The sequence below is a fragment of the Cricetulus griseus genome (assembly GCF_003668045.3).
Source record: "Cricetulus griseus strain 17A/GY chromosome 1 unlocalized genomic scaffold, alternate assembly CriGri-PICRH-1.0 chr1_1, whole genome shotgun sequence".
Classification (NCBI taxonomy): domain Eukaryota; kingdom Metazoa; phylum Chordata; class Mammalia; order Rodentia; family Cricetidae; genus Cricetulus; species Cricetulus griseus.
Window position 1 is genome coordinate 221,072,291 of NW_023276807.1, and position 15,857 is coordinate 221,088,147.

The 15,857-nt window shown below is 44.7% G+C and overlaps 2 protein-coding genes across 3 annotated transcripts in view; both read right to left on the bottom strand.

Moving 5' to 3' along the window:
• Positions 1-7,536, bottom strand: part of Adam2 (ADAM metallopeptidase domain 2) — a 56,418-nt gene extending 48,882 nt beyond the window's left edge. The window contains exons 1-4 of the mRNA XM_035453398.1: positions 7,464-7,536; positions 6,855-6,931; positions 2,100-2,155; positions 68-146 (exon numbers count right to left, since the gene is read on the bottom strand). Coding sequence (XP_035309289.1) covers positions 68-146; positions 2,100-2,155; positions 6,855-6,931; positions 7,464-7,536 — 285 coding nt within the window. The remainder of the gene's footprint in view (positions 1-67; positions 147-2,099; positions 2,156-6,854; positions 6,932-7,463) is intronic.
• A 3,853-nt stretch (positions 7,537-11,389) lies between these two features.
• The window catches only part of Ephx2 (epoxide hydrolase 2), a 38,315-nt gene continuing 33,847 nt past the window's right edge, over positions 11,390-15,857 (bottom strand). The window contains exons 15-19 of one of the 2 annotated variants that reach the window (XM_027390292.2): positions 15,495-15,597; positions 14,721-14,790; positions 12,229-12,309; positions 11,809-11,867; positions 11,390-11,468 (exon numbers count right to left, since the gene is read on the bottom strand). In XM_027390292.2, the coding sequence (XP_027246093.1) occupies positions 11,390-11,468; positions 11,809-11,867; positions 12,229-12,309; positions 14,721-14,790; positions 15,495-15,597 (392 nt within the window). Of the gene's footprint in view, positions 11,469-11,808; positions 11,868-12,228; positions 12,310-14,720; positions 14,791-15,494; positions 15,619-15,857 lie in introns of both variants that reach the window. The other variant, XM_035452801.1, reaches the window with a different exon arrangement.

A 15,857-nucleotide genomic window follows, 5' to 3' on the forward strand; every position in this document is an offset into this window, starting at 1 on the left:
AAAGAGGACATATGTGCTTTGTGCTCTAGGACCACACCACCAAGGCAAAGTGAGATGGAACTCATACCTGAAAATTCTGATCAAGAGGCCTCATGATTCCTGTATTGTCATAACTGTAAACTCTAAAGCTGGGAGGCAAGAACATTCTGCAAAAGCAAAGATGAAATTTATTTAATAGAAAGTCGCTTCCCACATGTTTAATTTTAAAAGATCATTGACAGGCAGTGGTGGCACATGCCTTTAATCCCAACACTTGGGAGGCAGAGGCAGGTGGATCTCTGGGAGTTTGAGGCTAGCTGGTGGTCTACAGAGCGAGTTCCGGGACAGCCAGGACTGTTTCACAGAGAAACCCTGACTCGAAAAACCAAAAAAAAAAAAAAAAAAATTATCATATACATTATCTATAGGTAAGTTTGCAAAAGGAGATTTCTTCAGTGTTCAAATCTTTTACCTCTATGTTAAATTTCCCACAAATTGCCTAAACTATTGCTTGCAAGCCACTCAAACAATAGTGTCTTCCTATCAGAAACCATATGGACAAAAATGCTTGCTATGCCCAGACCATGGTCAAAAGTACGCTGCCTATTCCAGGCCATTTCTGACATGAATACACAACAATCTAAAGTATCCTACAGGCAGATGAGAACTGGATCCCAAGCAGTCCCAGCATTGTCAAGACACTGGAATGAAGGACAAGGCCCAGCTGAAAGATCCAGAAGGAATCTGGCAGAAGCATCCACTAAGTCATTCCCAAAGCCTCCGTTTCCCACAGAGAGGTGGGAGAGGTTTGAGGATAATAAGCCATTTCCAAAGAGAGGTCTCCATGTCCTACAGAGAGGTAGGAAAGGGTCACAGGAAGAAACAGTCACAAAACAGAGTTTAGAACAATGGCTACACACATGCAAAGGTAGGTTCAAGGCTCAGATCTTCTGCAGAGAAGAAACAACAGTTGAATAAACAATGTAGTGTAAGGAAGAAAATTCTCACATTGAAAAGCAAAAAAAAAAAAAAGGGGGGGTGGTCTAGAATAATTGCTCTGTGATTATGAACATTGTCCATTCTTAGCACCCATGGGGGGTGGCTCACGGAGCTCTGTAACTCCAATTCTGGGGCTCCCGATGCCCCCCACTGGCCTCTGAGGGACAGAGGACACATAGTGTGCATGCCACACAGACAAAACACAGGTGCAAAATAAAAATCTTTCTGGAAATGTTTAAAATAAAAATTAAAAAAAATTTAAAGGACAGACTAGAAGCCATAAAAGATAATTGCAGAGCACTGAGGTGTGTGTTTGTACAGAAGTTAAAACACGAAAAATAGTCATAAGCTTGTTGAAAACAATCTTTAAAACTGGCCAAAAGAAACGGCAAAATGGAAGTTAAAACCCAAGGAAATCATCACACGTAGAGCATAGGGTCAGGAAGCTAACGGGAAAGATGGAAGGGTATGGGTAAATACATGGGGGATCAGTGGGGGCAGAAAGGCTTCAGTGAACTGGTCACTCAAATTCATGTCAAGGCCCCTGTGCCTGCCCAACAGCATTCCGGAGAGCTAGGTGGAGTGAGAACAAAGCCCTGGGCTGTCCTGTGGCTTCATGGGGGCACTTTGGTAATGGCTCTCTCTGTACACAACACAAGTACCCTACAGAGGTTAAGCATGGGCATGGTGCATAAGGCTATGCACCAGTCTATGTAGGCATAAGTTGGTGGTAAGGCTGGAAACGAACCAGCTACGACATAACTGGAGAAGGGCTGGAAAGGCTGGAAGCCGACTAACAATGCTGACTGCTGGCTCAATCCCGAGAAGCACAGGGTCTAGGAAGCACAAGGTCATAGTCTTTCAAACACAAAGTTGGAGAAAAATGAAGCTCAAATCCAGGAATGGTGGCATGTGCCTGTAACCTCAGCACCTGGGAGACTAAGGGAAGAGGAATGAGTTCCAGGCCAGCCTTGGCTACATGGAGATTCTGTCTCAAAAGAAAAAAAAAATATGAACAGCTTATAACTAGAAAATTTTCAAACATATAATCATTACATTTTCAGTAATTACCAACAATAGTGAAATAAGGGCAATTGATTTAAAATATGACAGTCACCTACTTTTGTGTTAGGTTCAGAGTGTATGTTTTCCCTTCAATTGTGATATTGTAGGCCACCTGGAAGGAGAATATATATAAAAAACAAGGTAAATAAGGAAGTTAGAAAGGAAAGCTATTTTTACATGAATGCTACATTCCAAAATCATATTAAAACAACCAAAAGAGAGATAGTATAATCTAATGTTGGCTTATTCCAATGAAATGTGCTGTTAAAAAAGTTATCTTTCAGCCGGGCGTTGGTGGCACACCTTTAATCCTAGCACTGGGGAGGCAGAGGCAGGCGGATCTCTGTGAGTTTGAGGCCAGCCTGGTCTATAAGAGTGAGTTCCAGGACAGGCTCCAAAGCTACACAGAGAAACCCTGTCTCGAAAAACAAAAACAAACAAACAAACAAACAAAAGAACAAAAGTTATCTTTCAATACAAAAACAGTGGACAGAAAAACAAAAGGGCTGTAATTTATTATCCATTAACTTATCCAATCAGATAGATCTTCTAAAGAATGGGTCACTTTTTACCTAATAACCATGCTAGCTTGCTAGAGATTTAGATCACTATAAAACTCACGATTAGTATCTGGGCAGAATATACCAAAAAAAAAAATCACTTAATTCCACACAGGAGTGAAAAATACCCATAGCATAAGACAAATGCCCATCAGAGCCTGCAGTATTTGTAGGTTTTATAAAATTTGCTTGTGGTTTGGGTACAGAGCTTGCCAGCCACTATACTGATGTGAAGATTTAGAGATATTACCTGCAGTCTTCAGCCCTCACTCTACATGATGGCAGAGACCTGGTGTCTTTCAGTCCACAAGTGTGTAATTAGTAACATACCTTGGCACATGAAGGTCTCTGATCCCTCTCTTCTCATTTTCTTGTTTTCCATTAGAAGATTATATATTTGTGAGATTTACTTGTAGTTAAATCTTTATGTAGTGTGAGTTAAATAGTTTTTCTTTATATAAAATTCTGCTTTATACTTTTTCCTTTGCCAAAATAAAAACACACCACATTTTGCACTTTGATTATGCTGACTCAATTTTTTGCTGTTGGGTTTTGTTCTGACTTAACAGATTTTGTTTATTGTTGTCTCATCTGTAAATAATGATAGTCCCCCCCCCACTTTTTCTTCAATTCTTGTGTCTACCCTTTCTTTTTTTTTTTTTTTTTTTTTTTTTGCACAGGTTGGTAAGTACTTTCTGGACAATGGTAAATAGAAAAATAACCATGGGCAGTTTTACTTCCTTCTAGATCTCTTACAGGATACTTCCAATAGTTGAACTTTATTTTATTTTTTAAGGGCATTTTGAATTCTCTCTAAGCCGCTTTGTGGTAGTTTGACTGTAATTGGCTCCCATAAGCTCATAGGGAGTGGTACTATTAGGAGGTGTGGCTTTGTTGGAGTGGGTATGGCCTTGTTGGAGGAAGTATGTCACTGTGGGGTGGGCTTTGAAGTCTACTATGCTCAGAACACTGCCCAGTGTCTCAGTCAACTTCCTGTTGCCTGCATGATATAGGACTCATGGCTACTACTCCAATACCCCATCTACCTGCCACCACGCTCTCCATCGTGACGATAATGGGATGAGCCTCTGAAACTGTGAGCAAGCCATCCCAGCTAAATGTTTTCATTTATAAAAGTTGCCATGGCCGTGGTGTCTCTTCACAGCAATAGAAACTCTAAGGCACTCTGTGATTCTAATTTTTAATTGTCGTATACTTTAGCCCTACTAGACTTAAAAATAGCTAAAATACCATGTCACCAAGGGTTATACTAAAAAATAAAGCACCAATGGTATTTGAAGGCAGTGTCACGCCCACTCAGCAGCTGGTCAGCATGGGAAAGCTCTTGTTTACCACTCACGTTCGTGCTGGTTATGAGTATTTATTTAAACAGTGGTTTGCTTTGCATAAATTTTGCCTTACGTAAACTTTGTCTTTCTGTAAGTACATAGTCTATCTGCTTAAATCTTGGCCTCAGACCCAGTAGACACTGTTGCAACCCTGTGTGATCATCGTTACTAGTGCGACCGCTATCTCCAGCACTTTCTACCCGCTCTGGTATGATATTTCACTTTCCAAATGTATCAGAGTTTATTCATCTATCCCACCACAGGGAATTAGTATTTTTCATTTGTTTTACAATTATAAGCAAAGTGATAACAAATATGTATGCTGTGTGTCTTAGCATTTTTATTGCTGTGAAGAGACACCATGACCACAGCAACTTTTATAAAGGCAAACATCTAATTGGGACAGCTCGCTTACAATTTCTGAGGTTCGGTCCATCATCATCACGGTGGGGATCGTGGCAGTGGGCAAGCAGATGTGCTGCTGGAATAGCTGAAAGTCCTATATCTCGCAGGCAACAGGAAGTTGACTGACACACTGGGCAGTATGCTGAGGATAAGAAACCTCAAAGCCTGCCCCCACAGTGACGCAGTTTCTCCAACAAGGCCACACCCACTCCAACAAAGTCACAACTCCTAATCGTGTCACTCCCTGTGAGATTATGGGGGCCAGTTACATTGAAACTACCACACTATGTATAAGGGAACCTTTATTAACAAAATAAGTGTTTTTTTTTCAATTTCACCTACAATTTAAACATAGCCTGTAGGCGTATTCAGTAGCCGAGTACTTTGCCTGGTGTGCACAAGGCAGTGAGCTTAATCACCAGTACTCCAAAATAACTAACTAAATAATAAACAAAGCATGTAAAAACACCTTGCCTTGCAAGTTGGCTGTGCACATTTGGGTGTTCATGATTAGAAAATAACATTGCTTAGTTATCTTCCTTTTTAAAAAAGATCTTTAAAAAATTTTCTGTATATCTGTCAGGTGGTATGTGCGTATGTGTGCATCAATACCAGGGGGAGGCCAGAAGGGAGCGCCAGATTCCCCAGAGCTGGACTTGTGGATGGTTGAGTCCTCTGATGGAATTGCTGGGAACCAAACTTCAGAGCAGAACATGCTCTTAAACACCCAGCCCTCTCTCAGCCTCCAAAGCAATTAACTTTAACAATGTTCTCCAATCTTAATTCGGACTCTGTTATTTATTTGTGTGTTTGCTTATTTACTGAGAAAAGTTCTTATACTATAGTTCGAATTGGCCTGGTACTTACTATGAAGACCAGACTGACTTCAAATGTACAGTGGCCTTCCTTGCCTCAGCCTCAGAGGTACTGGGAGTACAGATAGGAGCCACCATGTGAGCTTAGGATGGAATCATTAGCACGCTCCATTTCTAAAGGATATTTCATTTGGGTAAATGACTATATAAACCAAATGTATCAAAAAATAGAAACTGAAGCTTTTATTTCATCTCTGCCACTGTCTTTAGCAGGCCTATTCATTTACTTATTGTTTCATTGCACAATTCTTTTTTAAAAAGTGGTTTAAATTAATTAACTAACACGCCTGTGAGTGTGTACTCACAGAGGTCAGGAGAGGGTGCCAGGATGCCTCGCTTGGGTGCTGGACTGGGCATTCTGGTCCTCAAGACTGAACAAGTGCTCTTAACCACTGAGCCATATCTCCAAGCCTGTTGTTACTCTGACTTCCCTTAAGACATCTTCTTCCCTTGGGATTCAGATGTGTCAAAGAATTACTCCCCCCACCTCTGCTGTCAGTTTGTAAACCTGATCCAAGGATTCCGTTTTAAAAAACCAGTTCTCAATTAATAAAAACCCTTACTCCTTCCTCTCAGGACTTCCAGTTTCTGGAGCTGAATGTTCATTTTTCCCCCCTTTCCACCAGCCATGTCTACTCTCCAAGGTCAACTTTTACACTTGCATTTGGTGCTTTACTTGTCTGTAGGTTCCACCCACTCACATTTTAGTTATCTTCCTCTAGGATTTCCACTCTCTACTAAACACATAGTTATAAATGTGCCTTGTGTCCCCTGAGTCAGTAACTAGAGCAGCCTCATTGTCCCTTACAGGGTAACAGATGCATGCAGGCATTAACCAAAGAGACAATCTGAGTCCTGAATTTGATATTCAAGACAACTGCTTTTTTAAAGTTTTCTACTCTTCTTGTTGTAAGTCAGTGCCTAGTGAGTCCTTCTGGAAGCTATTCCCCCTCCAAGTAGAATCCTTGCTTGCTCTTCAATTAAAAAGAAAACAGGCACCTCTCAAATGCCCCCTTTAACTTATTGATTAAAGTTTCATAAACTTACACACACATTCCTTTTAAAAAGATGTAATTAAAAACTCACAAGCCACAAATGAAGAAATGCTAAGGGAACGAGAACACCAGTCTATCAGTGACCCCGCCGTAAGGGTTTGCTCCTTCAAGAAACACATCTTACAAACGATTCTATAACTTACTTAAACAATAATAATAATAAAGACCGTAATCCTAAAGAGAAGCAAAAACAGTTTGAAGAGAATAATCTTAATGGGGAACATATTTGCAAAGCAGAAAAAAAAAATAATTCTAAACACACCACGGTATCAAACCACAACTGTCACCCCTCACCCGCATATTCAGACATACGCGGGTAGGCCGATGGGAAGAGCGCCTTCGGTGGACCCAAGTCAACAAGTGGGTATTCAAAACCACCGAAGGGCCCGGGGCTGAGACACCCAGAGTCGGCAGCAGTGTTTCCTCTAAGTATTGTTAAAGTTGGCAAAACGGGGCATTAAAAAAAAAATCTAGTGAGTGCGCATGAATGAAAACTATCAAGGTAACTTCTTGACAAGCATATATTCGGGTGACTTCTAAGTCGTAAGCAAATTGGTAATTAATTACTTGTGATTCGTAGCCTTCGCTTTGGATGGACCGGATTTTTTCTGGCACCGTGACCTGCACGTGTAATCTCCCGGGAGCTGCAAGGTGCAAAAGGCATTTCTCAGAGCCACACCCCTCACACACAGAGAACCTTGTATCCCATGAAGCATCAACTCTCAGCATGACTATGTATTCAAATTCCCACACTTCGCCTTCCTTTCCCGAAGCGGAAGCCTTTCAGAGAGAAATATGCCTGTTGCTTTGGGATTCTTGACCAGTGAGAAGGATTTGTGAATTCTGAGACAAAACCCTAGCCCTTGGAACAAATAAGCTCGCATCCCGCCCCCCCCCACCCGCTTTCCAACTCGTGGCTATTAATGTAGCATCATCAACCTAAAGCAGGATCTAAAACTGGAGGATTGTAGGAGCCAAGTCTGCCCACCCTCGTTTCTCATTTCTCAGGGTCTTCGGGTTTGTGGGAAAGCCCTGAGCATCCTGTCCGTATTTCAGCTGTTGAACGGATGACCTGGGTTTGTGCAGGTGCGAGCAATCGCTGGGCACCCTGGGCAACCATGATGGAAAGGCAAACAGAACTGACATCCAAAGGCCCCAGGACGGGTTGTTACTCACTGCCTTTTGTTTGGGGCTCGCTGAGGCGGCCAAGCCCACTCAGCCCACTCAGCAGAAGCAAGATGCGCCACATGGTCTGGCGTCCTGGACCGAAGTCCCGGGGAATGGCAGTTGGCCTGCTCCGGGCAGTTGGGAGCGCGAGGTGAGGGCTGTGGGCGGTACAGCTGTGTGCTGGCAGGCTTGTGAGCTGCTCTCTGAAAGCTGGCCAGTTTTGAAGAACTTGCTGGGTTTGAGTGCTATCTGAGACCAAAGGAGGAAAAGGGGCAGGGGAGGGCCAAAAAAACAAAAAACAACAACAAAAAAACCAACCCCATAGAGAAACAGAATCCATGCAACAGCTGAGGAGCCGGAAGGTGCATATATACTTACGTGAACTTTTATTTATTTATTGATTGATTGATTGATTGATTTTTCGAGACAGGGTTTCTCTGTGTAGCTTTGGAGCCTATCCTGGCACTTGCTCTGGAGACCAAGCTGGCCTCGAACTCACAGAGATCCGCCTGCCTCTGCCTCCCGAGTGCTGGGATAAAAGGGGTGCGCCACGAAGGCCCGGCAGAACTTTTAATTCTTAACAACAATAATATGTTATGATATCTAACAGGAATTTACATATTTATGGGTAGTGTCAATCATAGATGGACATTCTGACTACTATCCAAGGGACCATCATTGTAACTACCACCCAGATCCACAGCTAAGAGAGAACCACGCACCCACAGTTCTAGCTTGTTCTCTGACAATTCTAACAGTTACAGACTAGTTTTGTCTGCCTCAACTTTGCCCAGAAACAGCAAAACACTTGTATTCTTCACATCTAGGTTCCTGGGACAGAGTAATTGTAAGTTCCACACACAGCAGCAGTCTACAGCATAGTGCACATTGAATATATCACCGTGTGTTTGACATTTTCTAGGAGATTCCTTGTGTGTGATTTTGGTTTAATACTTAGGTATTCCTACTGAGTTTATTTCCAGAGAGAAGTTACCTGGTCAAAGTGTATGTCTTGTAAATACTTCGGAAGAATCCTTCGAGATTATGCTAATAATTTACATCCTACCAGAAGTGTATGCTGATTCTAGATTCTCTGTCAGCACCGTTCCTGTTAGTTCTGTCAACTTGACACAGCCTAGAGTCACCTGAGAAGGGAGTCTCAGTTGAGGGATTGCTGAGATCAGATTGGTCTGTGGGTGTGTCTGTGGGTGTGGGGGGTTGTCTTCGCTGTTTATTGATGTAGGAGGGCATAGCCCACTGTGTGGTCCTGGGCTTTATAGGAAAGTTGGCTAAACATTCTTTTAGCCAAATCTTTGCCTCTCTTTCATTGTACACAGAACTTGGGAATACATTCTAGATAGGATCCCTTTGGAAAGACTCCAAGAAAATCTATTTAAAAATGGCACCTGAACAACTCTTTAACCCTAGTTAACCCCGTGGCTGCCAGAGCTACATCAGTTCAACCATAGTCCAAAGTTCCCCAGAGCTGACCATGATGGTATTGTCTTACATAACCTAGAGACCTTTGCCCATCCAGCATCACTTACGACAGTATGACCTTCAACATTGGAAGACTTTTTTTTTTTTTTTTTTTTTTTTTTTTTTTTTTTTGTGATGCTACAGGCCTAATTCATTAGGCTCTGGAATGTATGAGGCATTCTGTTGGTTTGTGGGGGATTCCTGCCAACTTGAACCTGAGCTGCTGACCTGCCCATTGGAGAACCACCTCAGAGCCTTCTTCCTTACAAATGAGTTTGCCATTAGCTAGCTAGGAAAATACTGTTTCCTGGACCATACAGACAGCATGTTTGTCTGGCAAACAAGCCCTTCAGTTCTAAGGTCCAAAAGGGTGGAGGTGATCCTAGTGTCGCTGTAATCTAAAGCCCTCCAACGGCTGGAGAGATGGCTCAGTTGTTAAAGGCTAGGCTCTCACCCAAAAATATAAGCCCTCCAAGGGCTTGTCTTAGTATCAACAAGAGTGCTGGCAACCACATGGCTATAGCTGTCCCTCCATTTGGTTCCCAATCTAGAGTTACACATGCATATATATCATATACTATATCTTATAATATATACATGGCTATGGTAATATATTATTTATGATTTATTAAAGCCTGAGAATTCAAAAAGCAAATTTAGCTACAAGCTATAGAGGTCAGGCAGTGGTGACACACATCTTTAATGCCAGCAGCCATAAAGCTAGTTGGTGATGGCACACACTTTTAACCCCAGGACTCAGGATTAAGAGGTAAATGGAGCTCTGTTAGTTTAAGGCCTTACTGACTACACAAAATTGATCCAGTCCTAAAAGAAAGTGCTTACACAAAGGTGATCTCAGCACCTTTAATCCCAGCACTAGGGAGGTGGAGACAGGAGTGATATGGCTGGCCAGAGAAAGGAATGAAAAAGGAGACAGGAACTGAGAGCTTTTGCCTCTGAGGGTTCGTGGAGACAAGATTGCCATTTCAGCTGGGTAGAGGTAAGATCTACTGGCTTGGCTGCTTTGCTTCTCTGACCTTCAGCTTAAAGCTTGAACCTCAGTATCAGTCTCTGGGTTTTTATTTTTTGTGTTACACACAGCTAAATAGATATTAACCACCACCAGCATCTGAGTGTTAACTACTATTGATGTTCTCTTTAAAGCTGAGGGAACTGAGACACAGGAACCCATTCTCAATATCACAGCAAGGAAGCAGCATATCAGATGTTTATGCCGGCTGGTCTGGTTCCAGATTTAGGAAGCAGATTCTCAACACAAAGAGCTCAGCCATTGGAACCAAATGTTGAGGTCCCCAACTGGCCAAGCTCCTCTGGGCAGGTTAACAGAATGAGAGGGTGCACCTGGAGTAGTAAGGGTGTGTATTGGGGGCTGTGTGTGTGTGTGGGGGGTGGGTCTGTGTGTCTGTCTCTGTGAATGTATCCACGTGCGGCAGCAAGAAGAGACTACACACCATTGAGACTGGGACTTGGTCAAGGAAGAGGCAGCTGGGAAACTCCTATGAGAGCATTCCCAGCTTGGATGGAAGGACAGGAAAGCCTGTCTTGTACGAGCGCAAGATTCAAGGAGAGAAAAACTGGAGGGTAGTTAATAGGAATCATGGGATGATGGGGCCAGGCTGGGTAGGTCTCAGAGCATGGATTGTATCCTGGGGGGAAGCTCTGAGGATCTGACAGGTGGTACAGACAGGAGGTTGCTGCTATGGGACTCTGGTGCCCAAAGCAGGACAGAGGGCAGACATTTGCAGAAGACAAGATCAGTGAGATCTAGAGTCTCCCTAGATGTGAGGAGGGGAAGAGGGGGCCTTTATATGTGTGTGTGGGGGACACAAAACTAGATCAGCTCAAGCCTGGCTAGTGGTGGCTGAAACTCACTTCCTCAGACTCCATAGCAAGCTTCAAATACAGTTTGCATCAGCACCTGTGTACACACGGTGTAGAAACAGAGGTTGTGGACCACCCACAGCGTCCTCCAGGAAGGCTCCCTGGACAGAGATGGTCTAGGTCACACAGCACCCTGGAGACCCATGCCAGGCATCTGTTCATTGGAAAGCAGCACCCGCCCCCCCCCAACCCCCTCCAAGCAGTTGCCTGGCTTCTCAAGATCACAAGGAACTGGAACACCAAGGTCTAAGCTTTATTGAATGAAGATCCGGAATCAGTTGCTTCAAAAAGACCAGGTTTGGATTTGACTGCAGAGCTACCAATTGGCCTGCCCCTTGCCTTCCTGACAGGGTGTGATCTTTTCTTTGATAGTGCAGTCATTCTCAGAGAGTTAATCACACACACACACTTTCTCCTGAATCTAAGATTACATTGCATCTGATCTCTTTCATTTAAAGAAAATCACTGGCTGGCAAGAGAACCATGCTGGCTGGTTCTGAATAAGGTCATGTCCAGAAACTAAAACGTATCCCCAGCAGAGGACATGCTACTGGCTAAATCTTGGAGGTCACTGATGGGTTCTTTACTTCAGTCTCCAGCCACTTGATAAGAATCTGGTTCAGTTCAGCAGGTCTAGAAGGGGAATAAAGGACATGTCAACCTATGTGAACCCACTGTCCTCACGAAGGCAGTAAGATTGATTTTTTTTTTTTTTTTTTTTTTTTTGGTTTTTCGAGACAGGGTTTCTCTGTGTAGCTTTGGAGCCTATCCTGGCACTCACTCTGGAGACCAGGCTGGCCTTGAACTCACAGAGATCTGCCTGCCTCTGCCTCCCGAGTGCTGGGATTAAAGGAGTGTGCCACCAAGACCAGGCTCAAGGCAGTAAGATTGAAAAGACCTGGCAGGCCTGAGCTGGGAAGAGCTCATAGGTCAGGTGAACAGGGAATCATGCTCTCCTCACACAAGGACTTACTTCTCTATCTGTGTCCAGTGACCACAGTCCTCGATGTGTCCCCTTTTCAGGTAAGGAATCTGAAATAAAAACCCATGCAGGAAGATGAGCCACAGAACCCAATTGGTTTGGAGTCAGAGTAACACACAGCAGAGGCCATCTTGGAAGGGACCCCATTCTCTCAGATTCCTATAGACCATCCTTTGAGGACCCTGTGTCATTTAGGACAGGAATGAGGAGTGGCAGAGTTTATTAGTGTAGGGGAAGGAAGTGTCGTGGGAGGGATGGTGATGTCAGCAATGAAGCTGGGTCAGGGAGGAGCTTTAGCTGGTCCCCATTCAGCCTCTCAAGGAGGATATTGTCCTCTGCTGCCTCCCTCTGGGCCACCTGTGTCCTCTTCCATGATACTCCGATACCCACTGTGCAGGGCCACCCCCTCACCCAGTTTTCCATGTTCTTGGACATTTGAGGACGGAGTACGATGTCCTTTTCTGCTGTGACCATCAAGGCTGGGACCAGGATCTGCAGGGGAAACAGGTAGTAAGGAAAGCTGGCGCTCAGTCACCCTGATGCCATCTGTGTCTAGGGAAGGATACCTGTGTATCTGCCACTAACAGCTCTCACCCCCACCCACCCCATGAGAAGATCTTTGCCCTGCCCCGGCTCTGTCTCTGCCAAGATTTTCAGTGAGGCGTCATCACAATTTGGATCTAGCAATGCAGTGGTGTGTGAGTGTGTGTGTGTGTGTGTGTGTGTGTGTGTATGTATGTTAGAAGAGTGGGTGGGAAGCTGACCTTGTATCTCAGCTCATAGACTCATAGAACCAATTTAATGGCACCAGGAAGGAAGCTGGAGATCCTGGAATGAAGGACAAGACTCCTTTTGACTTGAAAAGATATGCCAAGAGCTGAAGAGAGGTCTCAGTGGTTAAGAGCACAGCTGCTCTTCCAGAGGATCCACATTCCATTCTAAGGACCTGGGTTTGGTTCCCAGAACCCACATGGTAGCTGGCAACTATCTGTAACTCCATTTCCAGTTGATCTGTCATCTTCTTCTGGCCTTGGAGGGCACTGCGTACGTTTATTGCACATATAGACATGCAGGCAAAACACTCACACGCATAAAGTAAATCCTTTTTTTTTTTTTTTTTTTTTTAAAAAGAGGAGCCAAAATTCAAGAGCATGACTGGAACAGCCATGACAGTTACCTGCATGCTACCAGAAGGAACAGAAACAACTCTCTTTCCATGTGCTGACAAATGAAGGGAGCCCCGGGGATCTTGCAAGCTGGAGAAAGCCTCAATACTCTCTTTTCACTCTTCTGCTTTTTACCACTTTCTTTTCCTTTCAGAGCTAAGGGTAGAACCCACAGCCTCATACACATCAGGCAAGTACTCTTCATGGAGCTGTGGCCTCCACCCTCTTAACTTTAGTCTGAGTCAGTGTCATGCTGAGTAGTGATCCCCCTGCCTCCGTCTCTAAAGTAGCTGGGATTACATTCATGCACCGTTGTCTAGCATTTCTTTTATGGTCACTTCTAAGCAGTATCAGTCTGACCTAGCAGAGGACTCTGCAGAACTCCATGCTTCTTGACACTCCTTCTCAGGGCTGTGTGATGTTCAAAAGAGATTTTGATGCTGAAACTAATTCCAGCCTTAAAAATCCAGCCTTAGCATGACCCTCTACAGTGTCCTCCTCATTTCCCTCCACACTTTGACCCCTCTGGTCTTTGGAACTGAGGCTTAGCCATATGTGTCAGTCACAGATGACTGTAATATGATGACCGTGAGCATTAGCTGAACAGTACCTGAAGAACTATTCTGCTGGGACCCTCTCTTAAAGTGTTTGGTGCATTGACCCACTTCCTGATCACACAGCTCTCTGAGGAGTTCACTGGCCTTGCAGTTTCTTTACTGCAGAAAAGGTAACAGAGCCTCAGCCTGGCAAAGTGACCTTCCCCTGTCATGCAGGAGTTGGATCAAGCCCATTTGCAAACACTATATGTAGAGAGGGAAGGAGATAACTGGGCTCTTACCGTGGCTGATGAAGGCTGGCTCCTAAACTGCTGTGATGGTTTTAAAAATGCAAGTTTTGATTTTTTTAACATTTAGGGTACAAAATTATACTTTTTATAGATCCAGAGGTTGAAAACCATCATCTGACAGACAAATGAGGAAACTCAGACTCAGAGACAAAACCAAAAGGTGACAGAATCAGAGACAAAAGCCACATCTGTTTAAGAGCCCCACACGCCTCTGTGGTTTGGTGTCATTGTTCATATTACCGCCACAAGTGACCTGGCCAACCTGTAGCTCTGACCAGGGCTACTGCCAGGAGACTCACACATCCCATATAATGCTGATAACCCTGAGGTGAAATCGTGATTGTACAAATAAAGTCTGTCTGAAGGTCAGAGAATGGAGCTTGCCACTAGCTAACCATAGAGGTCTGGAGGTCTGTACATACAGACAGGAAGGGAGATAGCTGGGTGGAAACAGGATATAAGCAGGGAGAAACAGGAACTCGCTCTGCTTAGACACTAAGGAGGTAAGGTGTGGCGGTGGCTTGTTCTTTCTTCTCTCTAATTTGTCAGCATTTCCCTCTATTATCTAGACCAATTAAGAACTCCATTTACAGGAACCTGCTCATCCTCAGCACCAGAAGCCACTATTCCAGGGGTCTTACAAGTAAGAGTCTCTAACAGGAAGCCCTGAGTGGAGTCCACCCCGACCTCAGAGGACAGGAGGAAGCCAAGGGCCCGGTGCAGGACCCAGGTCATGTCAGGTGGGAGCAACAGGAAGCCTTAAAGGCAGCTCTATGAGGCGCGTGCGTGCGTCTGTGCGTGTGTGTGTGTGTGTGTGTGTGTGTGTGTGTGTGTGTGTGTGTGTGTGTGTGTGTGTGTGTGTGTGTGTAGCAGGAGGCTACAGTGCTCACCTTCCGTCCCAATCCCTTACAGCTCCACTTCCAGTTTCTTTCTGTGTTCCGATACCAGTTCAGAGGACCCCTGTGGAGAGGATCAGACAGTAATGAAGGTGAGTTTCCAGCAGTTGACCACTGTTGGCCCACAGTGACCCATGCTACTCAGACACGCTATGCCAGAGAGGGTGAGTGCTGCAGGACATGAGCGTGTGCAGGACAGACACACAATTCTTATCCTATCCACACCTGCTGCTTCCTCAGTGAGAACGAGTGCAGGAACTCTCTGCCACTAGGCTGGTAGCTCCAAGATGATTTGGGGGCAAATGGAAGCTGACCCTACAGGTTATCCTCATCTTCAGGAGTGTACCAGGGAGTGGGTGCTTGGGGCATCCCACCCACACCCAGAAGCCACTTTCCTGCCCCAGGAAACTCAGTGAGAAGGGACATGGTGGGCAAGAGATGGTGCAAAGGCACTAAAATGCATGCACATTTGGGTTTGTGTGGTTTTTGCTTCTCTGAAGACAGAATGCCTAGCTTTCCTGATTCTTGGAGGAGCTGCAAAGCAATTAAAAACCTCTACCTTTTGGGGAATCCATAAACACAAGAAAAGACAAGCTGGATACCCCCAAAGGAAGATGCACAGCATAGGTAGCGAGCCTTCTGGCACTGGGGGCATTTGATCACACACAGGTCACTGTGGTGCTCACAGGGGCTGTGGTGAGTGTAACTGCCCCCACCCCCGACAGCTGAGCATCCCATCCACCCTGTCTGGGGTTCCCTTCTTTTTACCTGAAGCCTGACTTCTTGAACTGCTGGACATAAAACTCGATTTCCTCCTCAGTAGTAATCTTGCTGAGGCTGGGATTTTCTGGGGTGTTCACAAGGAGTCCCCCTGCAAAAAGACACCTGTGTCCTCTTCCACTGGGGGCCAAAGGGTTCTTCTAAAGCTGGTGTTCCCAGGTCAGGCTGCCCCATCTGAACTCATCGTGAATGGCTCATGTGCCTTTATGTCTGTCCATCTGCTCTCTCTTCATTGACTTCCTTTTGGCCAGGAGGAGCACCAAGCCATGAGTCTGGGCTCTTCCCTACTGTGGGGTTCTTGTTATAGAATGCCACATTGTCTTCAGAGACATGCAGTGTCCTGGCAGTGCC